Raw genomic sequence first — 9,471 nt, 5'->3', positions numbered from 1 at the left:
AGCAATACCAGAGTGTACAAGTAAAATTCCTGCAACTCTTACTCGAGTAAGAAAATAATGTATTTTCAGCTGTGTAACTTAACCTACAATAATATATCATGATTTATTAGTTGATTTTATATTTTCTATTAATAATCTAAATCTGGAAAGTTGGTTATGACTAAAGCTTCAAAATAAATGTGGGGTCAAAACTAAAATATTTACCTCGAAAATGTAGTTGAGTAGAAGTATATAATACAATAAAATGGAACTACTACAGTCATACTACGTGAACTACAAGTGCCTCAGTTACATTCCACCACTGATTGTATCTAATAGAGATTACAGTGTCAATACAAACTTCCAGCTTTTTTAAGATACACCTTATATACCATGCCATCTCTTGCAGGTCTCTGGAGAAAGATCATTCTTGATAGACTACAAAAACAACTGTTTCCTCAAAGATGGGAAGCCTTTTCAGTACATCTCAGGCAGTATTCACTACTCCAGAATCCCACAGTACTACTGGAAGGACCGTCTCGTAAAGATGTACATGACTGGACTCAATGCTATCCAAGTGTAAGTATAACACATTGCATATTTCGCTTTAGGTATGCTCTTTCTTTACAGGACATGTGTTCTGCTTCCACACAGATATGTGCCTTGGAACTTCCATGAAGCGGTGCAGGGGGTCCAAAACTTCAAAGGGGACCGAGATCTGGAGCATTTTTTGGATCTGGCCAATCAGACAGGTCTTCTGGTCATTCTGCGTCCCGGACCGTACATCTGTGCAGAGTGGGAAATGGTGAGACATTGAGCTTTTGAACAATTTGTAGTAACAAAAGGAGTTTGTAACATCAAAGCCTGAAACATGTGATAAATGATCAGAAAAAAGTGTCTTAAACCAAGACTGACAATGTGGAAACTGAGAAAAGAGTATGCTTTATTTGCTGCATTCTTTCAGTGATGTTTGGTCTTTCTACCCAGGGCGGATTGCCAGCGTGGCTACTTCAGAAACCAAACATCATACTTCGCTCAGCTGACACAGGTATGACTACTGCACCTACTGTATGTGTCTTTGTTTTTTTATTCTAATATGCCATCGATTTGTTTTCCTCTGCTCCAGATTATGTCCAGGAAGTCAGCAACTGGCTTGCTGTTCTTCTGCCCAAAATGAAGCCGTGGCTGTATATCAACGGGGGCAACATCATCACCGTCCAGGTAGAGCATGAAGTGGTTACGTTTTGTATGAATTAGTATTATAATATTGGTTTTAATTACGCATCTTCTTTGGCCACAGGTGGAGAATGAATATGGAAGTTACTTTGCTTGTGACTACAACTACATGCGTCACCTGCGGACTCTGTTTCGCTTCTTTCTGGGGGAAGACACAGTCCTGTTCACCACTGATGGAAACACAGACAAGGAAATGAAATGCGGGACTCTGGAGGGATTATATGCCACAGTGGACTTTGGCACAGGTTGGTATTTGATGAAAATTATTAACAAGATAGCAAGCACCCTGTACTTAATGTTATTCATACGGAAAGTTGCAATTTCTACAATTTATCCCCTCATACAGACACCAACATAACTAAAGCCTTCAGCCGGCAAAGGCGGTTTGAACCTCGAGGTCCCCTGGTTAGTTGTATATTAATTCACTTATCTTAAGATGCAGTTATTACTGACTCCTCAAACCAAGCATATGATGGTAACATGTTTTAAATGATGTTACAGGTGAACTCAGAGTTCTACACTGGCTGGTTGGACCACTGGGGAGATCAGCATGCTGTGGTTGATGCTCAGAAGGTCAGCAGAGTGCTACAAGAAATGCTAATCATGAGGGCCAACGTCAACATGTATGTCTCCCTAAACACTCGCAAACGTGCAAAAATATAGAATATTGCCAGCCTTTTCTTTAGGATGCATCAACTGACAGTTTGAGATGAAACTGCTCCTGCACCTTTCTGTGTGATGAACGGTAAGTTTCCCACACTGAGTAACACATTCCTTCTCTCTCTTTCTCTCTCTCTCTCTCTCTCTCTCTCTCTCTCCTCTCAGGTACATGTTTGAAGGAGGCACTAACTTTGGCTACTGGAATGGTAAAGTCATTGGTTTCATAATCAGTACCTCAGTTGTTCACACGATTTAGATAAAGATAAAGGCTCAGCTTGTGATCCTTTGTAACTCCCCCGAAGGTGCCGATCATGACACCAGGTTCCGCTCAGTAGTGACTAGTTATGATTACGACGCCCCGCTGTCTGAGGCAGGAGACCCCACAGAGAAGCTGTTGGCCATCAGAGACGTCATCAAGCAGGTAGCATCGATTTAACTGCGGTCCTGATTACACTTGTTCATATGTTGAAGATATGATTAACGCATCGCTGTTGTCTCTACAGTTTAGAGATATTCCCTCTGGCCCCATGCCACCAGAAACTCCCAAGTTTGCCTATGGCTTTGTGACCCTGAAAAAGGTAAAATAATCTCAGCTTTTGAAGTGCAAAAAAGTGTAAAGAGCCGGATGTTGTGACTGATGCCAATAATAGACACTTTTTTCAGGTTGGCAACGTCAGCGGCCTGTTGAACACGCTCTCACCCCTCGGGCCAGTGAAATCGCAGTATCCTCTGACGTTTGAAGAGATGAAACAGGTATAGTGTGTCTGTCCAAAGGGCAAACAACAGGGGAGGGGACTAGTGTTGTAGTGGCAGTAAACCTCTTGAAACGTGGAGAACTTCTAGACTGTTGTGTCTGCAACCTGTCATGTCTATTGTGTTCAGTACTATGGATACATGCTTTATCGGACCACGTTGCCCCGGGACCTCTCAGAGCCTACGCCACTTATCTCTCCGCTGAATGGGGTTCATGACCGTGCATATGTGTCCGTCAATGGGGTAAGCCTTCACAATGAACTTTTGTTGTCTGGCCAATCAGATCTGTCAGGTCAGGTATAGGGAAAACATCACAGGTTGAAAACAGCCATGATTGTTTCTAAAATGTCAGGTGTGTTTTTAATGTCCACGCTCATTGAGTGTGTGTGTCTGTGTGAACAGGTTTTCCAGGGTCTGTTGGAGAGAGACACTGTGCTGGTGATGAACGTAACTGGACAGCAGGGGGACACTTTGGACATCCTCGTTGAGAACATGGGCAGGGTGAACTTTGGCAGCAAGATCAATGAACACAAGGCAAGAGAACAAAGTCCTGTAGACAGTAAACTGCATTCTTGTCTGCACAAACCATCACTTCTTTAACACCCCATTGTTTAGGGTTCTGCAAACCTCAATACTCTGTGTCTGAATCCAATTACAGCTAAATCAATCTTAAATTAAGTTTTATATGATGGGGTGTACACAAACAATTTTATCAGGGACATTCCTGACAAACCACAGACCCTAAAACAGTTATGACAAATGAAGACTATTCCTATTATTGATGGTTACTGTGTTTAGCTTGACCTACCTACACAAAGTATACGCTATTAAACAGAATGCATGTACTTCAGGGCCTCTTGAGCAACTTGATCCTGGGTCGAGATGTACTGACTGACTGGAACATCTACCCTCTGGACATTGATGGAGCCATCGCTGGAGGATGGCCTCATTCAGACAGTCAAAAGTCCTTCCCCGTCCCTCAAACGGACACATCAGTCGGACCAGTCTTGTACATGGGGACCTTACAGCCCAACGGCCTGGCCTGGGATACCTTTCTCAAGCTCAGTGAATGGACAAAGGTAATGTGGAATTTTTTTTGGGTGGTGGGTGTTTATTCCTTGTGGGTTTACCTCATGATTCCAGGCAAAAAAATAATTTTGTCCTTTTTTATATCAGGGTCAGGTTTGGATTAATGGTGTGAATCTGGGACGATACTGGCCAGCAAGGGGCCCTCAACAGACTCTTTATATCCCTGGACCCCTGCTCAGCACCACCCTACCCAACAACATCACAGTGCTCGAGCTGGAGAGGGCCCCAGCACACCTACGGGCTCTTTTCATGGACCGGCCTCAGCTTAATGTCATTGCTGAAAAGTCTTAATGGAGCGCAACATGCAGCTGAAGGAATGCTACATACCACCATCTGAATGAAGCAAGTTTGACTGAATTCATAATCATAGCAATCCAATGTCCACTGCTTTAAAACAGCAGCCAATCAGTCAAACAGTGATGCAAAGAGGATTTTGTCTTTAATGTTCAACATTCACTGTGGAAAAAATGACAATGACATAACAGTATTACAGTTTTGTTTTTTGTATGCTTATTTACATTTCCATAGTTGCTGATACTGTGAATAAATTATACATTTATCATGTTTAATATGGTTTATTCCCCGAGTTGTCTTGAGATCATCTGACGTGATAATCTTTTTTATCTCAAATCCATGTTTTGAGTTGAAAATTAAACTAGCACATTGGCAAGACACATATTAGATCTCTATCAAGGCTGCCAAATCTCACTTTAGCTTTAATGAGGGCACTTCCTTCCAGCCAAAGATGATTTTCATTTCTTTCATCATTCTTAGTTGTTTATCAAAAATTCTGAAATCTTAATCGGGAAAAGGGAAGACAGAAACTTGCCACTTGGTTGTTTTTTTTCCTTCTCTTCTTTAAATAAGATTTGTTTTTTCCCCAATTTGCATTTTCTTTTGTTAAACGTGTTAGGTGTTGCCTGGAAGAGCGTGGGCTTTTCGATGTGCTTGGACACAGGGAGGGGAGCAGAACGAATAATCCAGGTACTGAAATGGGATCTTCCCGAGCAGAGACTCTCCACACGACCAGCACCTCCTGGAGACAAAGACACACAAAGAGCACATTGTATTATTTTTTTTACATTATTTCCTAGTGCAAAGTCCTACGTTACATTATGACTAAACTCAATGAGAGGACGGCTCTTTGGGACTTACTTGACATTAGATAGGCCATCTCCTGCTGCAGCTACTTGCACTGCTAACCTCCGCTCTGCTGCCAGAGCTCTCTTTAACAAAAAAAAGAAAACGGTTAACATTTAAAAACAAAAAAAAAACATAACCTGAATATCAGAGATTAAATACACCTTAACTCACCTTTTCACGATCAGTCAGAGATGCAAACTTCTTCTTTTCCTCTGCCTCCGACTCTTGTTTCCTCTGTTCCTCCCTCTGCTCTTTCTCTCGCTGTTTTTTCACTGCCTTTTGTGCCTTTTTCTTCTCCGTCTTTTTGGATTCAATCTCTGCCGTTAGGGGCCCAGGGACCTAGAGGTGCACAGGTGTAAAGAACGAGTGCTCCGCTTGTATTTAAAGACATACGTGTAAGAGTTAGACTGCACATTCTTACCTGGGCCTTGACGTAGTCATATTTGTCCGGATTCTCGGCCATGTATTTACGAAAGACATTCCTTGTGTCTTTGTCAGGGCAGACAATATATGGGGTCTGCCCTTTGTTACCCCTGTAAAGGAAGATTTCAGAAGTAACGTTTAAGACCGGGTATAGAATCACTGCAATTGCTGCAGATTGTCACACTGAAATATCAACCTTTACCACGCTTGAAAATATAATTTCTATACCTGCAGGCTGGGTCAGCTCCTGCATCCAGGAGCAGCCTGATCACGGCCTTCTGTGCAGCAGCTGAGGCAACATGCAGCAAAGTGAACCCCGACGAGTCTATGGGCTGATTGAGGAGCGTTAGAGGACTTGGCACATCAGAAGAGTCTCCACTCTGTGCCGTTTCTCCAGGTGGCTGAAGGAGCCCACGTAGAAAGTCCACATCCCCAACCTTACAGGCTGTGAACACTTCATCCCTCAGGCCATACTCTGACGACTCATCAACACTTTCTATAGACACAGAAAGCGAAATAATAAGTATCTTAAACAAGTGGCAAGATTGAGTAACAGGTGCAACATGATGAATAGTGAGAAAGAAGCACTTGCTCACCTTCTAGTTGCTTCTGGCTCTGTGCTTTCCTCTTCCTCTTGTGCTTTGATTGGGTCTCTTGAGGGGCATCTTCTGCTGGTGCAGCCTCTAGCACTTCTTCTTGATTGTCTGCTTCTGTGTGACTCAATTCTGTGTCACACATGGATGTAAAATTTCATAAATCTTGCAGAACCTTTATGTGATAAATAAGCATATCTTGGGGTTCTGTAATGTAGCTATATTAGCCTCCTACGTGGCAACACCTATGTGGACCAGACCTACCCTCATTCTGCAGTTTGGATTCCTCCCTCTTTCTCCTATGTCTTCTCCTGTGCCTGGAGGGATAGATTTCAAACTCCCTGAGGTCCAGAGTTCCTATTGTCAGCTCCACCATCTCCATCTGGATGTCTCCACCCTCTTCTTCACCAGAGCTATCGTGGTTTTCATCTGCTGATGCCAAAAACAAAGAATTCACAGTCAATATTTGACCCACATTGAGCTCAATAGAATGTAAGCCCATAGTGTACACACTGTGCATGTCCACCTCTTCAGCTCACCTTTCTCTTCATCTCTATTTATCTGTGCTGTGGGTTTGATACTTTTTTTCCAGGCCTTCTTAGATGGAGCAAAGACTGCAGACATGTCCGTGTCTTTCCCTGCAGCGAGATATTTTGCACACCGTATTGATTATACACTAGCTGTACGACAATGAGCAGATAACATGTCATCATTCCATGGATGTATAATTCAGCTTACCATAAACACGGACGGTGGAAAGCACCTCATGAGCCCTCTTTGCCTCCCGAAAGGTCGCCCTGCGAGTGGGAAAGGGGAGCGTGTGGATCCTGGGGTCTTTTTTCTCAAACGGAGCTGCACGGCCACCAAAAAAGATGCTCTTATTGTAGCTGGGAGCTCGTACAAATATCGCAGAGGCTTCCGTCAAGTGTTCAGCCCAGCTGACCAGAAGATCCTGGATGTCCTGCAAAATGTTACACAAGTGTTTGTGCGTGCACATGAAGAAATTGCTACCTCACCTTATAATTGAGTTGTGGACTACGCTGCAGAAAAGAAAACTCCTAAGAATGGATTACATCACAACATGTTACATAGGTTCATTTTCTAAATTTAATTAAAGTGTTGAACGGTCATAAAATGAGCAATATGTGTTAAATGAGAAAATTGTTGCTGGACATTTTTGGTAGTCGTCTTCTGACAATCCAATATTCCTTTTGGAATAAGTAACCTTTACACAGAGAGCAAACTGTTTTTGTGAATAAGCAGCACCTAGGTACACTCGCATAAGTAAACAAAATGACCTCTGTCAAAAGGAGGATGGATACACGAACAGAAACTTATTTGGTACTAGAGAAAAAATAATGGAAGTCAGCAGAAAGCAAAAGTAAACTATCATTGTGAAGGAAGAAATGACAGCGGCTGTTAAATCAACTAACCTTGACTAGCGCCCCCTCATTGTATCGCCTCAGAGCAGCTCCTGCAGACTTCGGCGCGTGACTGCGGTTCTGAGAGTCTCTGATTCCTTGCGCGGTGCCGCGCTTCGCTCGCACCGTGTATCGGTGGAAGGTCTTGTGCTGAATGATTTCTTTTCTGTAATGCAACACATTGTGTTAGTTAGACCACTCACAACCTATTAGTACACTGACACAACTGTATATACACTTTCACTCCAAAAGTTAGTTAGTTATTGACCAGGTTTTCTTGTTAGTGATAACTCTTCTTTTCTTTTACCACTTATAATTCCAGCCATAACGTGTAATCTAAGGTCCTGAAAGCAAACAAACAAAAAAAACACGGTTCCCTCACACTCACCCATGGAACACAGCGCCAGCAAAGTGGCCTCCACCCGTCATGAGAATGACCCACACAGTGTTCACACTCATGACTCTCAGGAAGGATCCCACTTCTTCCTCATCACCTGACTGAAATAAATAAAACGTCTGTTAACATACACATCTCACACACCGTACCGTACTGTACCTGCTGAGCCTCACCTGTCCCCGTAGAATGCAGCGGTACACTGTCAGATATTGTCCGGCCGAGTTCTGGAAAAACACCTTGTTGGGATGCCGGCCGGTAAATAAACTGGTTTCAACTGAGCTCTCGTTATCGGTGCCGGTGACATTGCTGCTTGTTCCTCCGCTCTCGCTATCCGAGTCTTCTTCCTCTGAATCCGACTCGGAGCCCGAGATGCTCGACATGTCTCCTGTAAAGCAAGAACACGTGTTACAAACTATACGGTCGCTCTCGTTTCGACGTAGGACTCCGGTTTCCTCACCAGCTCCAGTCTTCCTTTCAAATTCCTCAGCTGTGACTGGTGGCATCGCCGAAATCTTTAGTCTCAAGTTGAAGCGATGCCAGTCAAGCTTGTAGTGCTCCATCTGAAACATGAAAGACAATGTTGTATTTAAATGACGACCCATGCTCATGTACAGTCTTAATGGAGCAAAGTTTGTTGTGTCGTCACCTGTTCCTCTCGACTGATAAAGGGGCATTTGCAGGCTGAGCAGACCATCTTGTCCGACACCTCTCTGACCAGGCTGGACTCCAGCTGTCTGTCATCTTCTGGGGATTTGTCTTCCAACTCTGTGAGGAAGGCAATTGAGATCAGCTTCAAATAGACAGAAAATTACCGTCTTTACAGAAACCAAAAGCGACAATTCATACACGCACCGTCTGAGGCTGGGTGAGTGTTTACAGCCTGCCTCAGGATGGACTTCACTTCTCTCAGTCCGCTCAGAGCCTCGTCATTTGGGGACAGAAGAAAGATGGAGCGGTACTCGGCACCAGTCGTCATGTTCTGGACCTCATCGACCTGTCAAGTTAAGACATAACAAGTAGAGAAACCTACCTACTGTTGTGATCGGAGTTATCCAAAACAATACGTTTCGTATATTGCCACAATAATTAGCTACTAGTCTGCAGTTAACAGCTTAGTCTAGCTCTTACAACATTGTTGTCATGAGATGGCCACAGCTTATAACCCATTTTTACCCTATTGTGAAAGCTAACGTTATCTCAGCTGATGTAACATTAATATGCTCTTTGAACGCCACATGTAAGTTAGTAGTGACTAATAACCATTATCTTCTTTACAAAAGTGTGCAGTCTACCTTTTTCTAAAAGGTAATTTAGTATATTACAGCTACTGTAAGTTACAATTAGCAACTTAAAAATAGCAAACACCTTACCATAAAAATGTGTTTCGAAACGTAGTGCTAATGTTGTGTTGCCTCGCTTCGCCATAACAAACCTACGGAAGCCCGGAAGTGACAATAAAGCGTCAACGAGAAGGCAGTCTATGGGCTGCAGCGGCGGAAAGTAACCAAGTACATTTACTTTGTAAGAAAGCTACCGTTTTACCGAGCTTGTACTTTACGCGAGTATTTCCATTACTCCTCTACATTTTGAAGCAGATGTTAATACTCCATTACATTTATTTGACCACTTTAGTTATAGTTACTCTACAGATTTTGATTATTAATACACAAATGAACCAATACATTTTATTTATTATAGGTTAAGGTACTCAGTAGTTAAGTAATTTACCCCCACTTTGTACACACAATGCATCACTAATTACATTCCAGTAATTCTG

General features: G+C 42.9%; 2 protein-coding genes across 3 annotated transcripts in view; one reads left to right on the top strand and one right to left on the bottom strand.

Annotated features, from left to right (window-relative positions):
* glb1l (galactosidase, beta 1-like) overlaps positions 1–4,281 on the top strand; it is a 9,591-nt gene extending 5,310 nt beyond the window's left edge. Inside the window, exons 2-16 of the mRNA XM_031858682.1 lie at positions 389–558; positions 634–784; positions 967–1,027; positions 1,106–1,200; positions 1,280–1,460; positions 1,562–1,620; positions 1,717–1,838; positions 2,041–2,081; positions 2,178–2,296; positions 2,379–2,453; positions 2,539–2,628; positions 2,758–2,871; positions 3,031–3,162; positions 3,480–3,707; positions 3,805–4,281. Of these exons, the coding sequence (XP_031714542.1) occupies positions 389–558; positions 634–784; positions 967–1,027; positions 1,106–1,200; positions 1,280–1,460; positions 1,562–1,620; positions 1,717–1,838; positions 2,041–2,081; positions 2,178–2,296; positions 2,379–2,453; positions 2,539–2,628; positions 2,758–2,871; positions 3,031–3,162; positions 3,480–3,707; positions 3,805–4,008 (1,842 nt within the window). The 3' untranslated portion in view covers positions 4,009–4,281. The remainder of the gene's footprint in view (positions 1–388; positions 559–633; positions 785–966; positions 1,028–1,105; positions 1,201–1,279; positions 1,461–1,561; positions 1,621–1,716; positions 1,839–2,040; positions 2,082–2,177; positions 2,297–2,378; positions 2,454–2,538; positions 2,629–2,757; positions 2,872–3,030; positions 3,163–3,479; positions 3,708–3,804) is intronic.
* Positions 3,617–9,130, bottom strand: ankzf1 (ankyrin repeat and zinc finger peptidyl tRNA hydrolase 1). Of its 2 annotated transcripts, none has more exons than XM_031858681.1 (16): positions 9,065–9,130; positions 8,547–8,688; positions 8,341–8,459; positions 8,152–8,254; positions 7,868–8,079; positions 7,686–7,795; positions 7,310–7,463; positions 6,615–6,837; positions 6,416–6,514; positions 6,141–6,305; positions 5,880–6,008; positions 5,512–5,779; positions 5,282–5,393; positions 5,032–5,199; positions 4,873–4,943; positions 3,617–4,753 (listed from the first exon to the last, which is right to left on the bottom strand). In XM_031858681.1, the coding sequence occupies exons 1-16, from the start codon at positions 9,065–9,067 to the stop codon at positions 4,627–4,629; spliced, it is 2,205 nt and encodes a 734-aa protein (XP_031714541.1). In that variant the 5' UTR covers positions 9,068–9,130; the 3' UTR covers positions 3,617–4,626. The 2 variants fall into 2 exon arrangements, with proteins under 2 accessions (XP_031714541.1, XP_031714540.1); XM_031858680.1 differs by having other exon boundaries at positions 3,618–4,753; positions 6,141–6,308.
* Positions 9,131–9,471: the final 341 nt, after the last annotated feature.

The sequence above is a fragment of the Anarrhichthys ocellatus genome, unplaced genomic scaffold (assembly GCF_004355925.1).
Source record: "Anarrhichthys ocellatus isolate YVR2014 unplaced genomic scaffold, GSC_Weel_1.0 scaffold20, whole genome shotgun sequence".
Classification (NCBI taxonomy): domain Eukaryota; kingdom Metazoa; phylum Chordata; class Actinopteri; order Perciformes; family Anarhichadidae; genus Anarrhichthys; species Anarrhichthys ocellatus.
Note: the sequence above shows the minus strand (reverse complement) of the source record. Positions and strands in the feature narration are given on the sequence as shown.

Coding starts and splice junctions, on each gene's coding strand:
- ankzf1 (XM_031858680.1), bottom strand. Junction 7,796..7,867: donor GCTGCATTCTACGGGGACAG/GTGAGGCTCAGC, acceptor TATTTATTTCAG/TCAGGTGATGAGGAAGAAGT. Junction 5,394..5,511: donor GGAGCTGACCCAGCCTGCAG/GTATAGAAATTA, acceptor CTTCCTTTACAG/GGGTAACAAAGGGCAGACCC.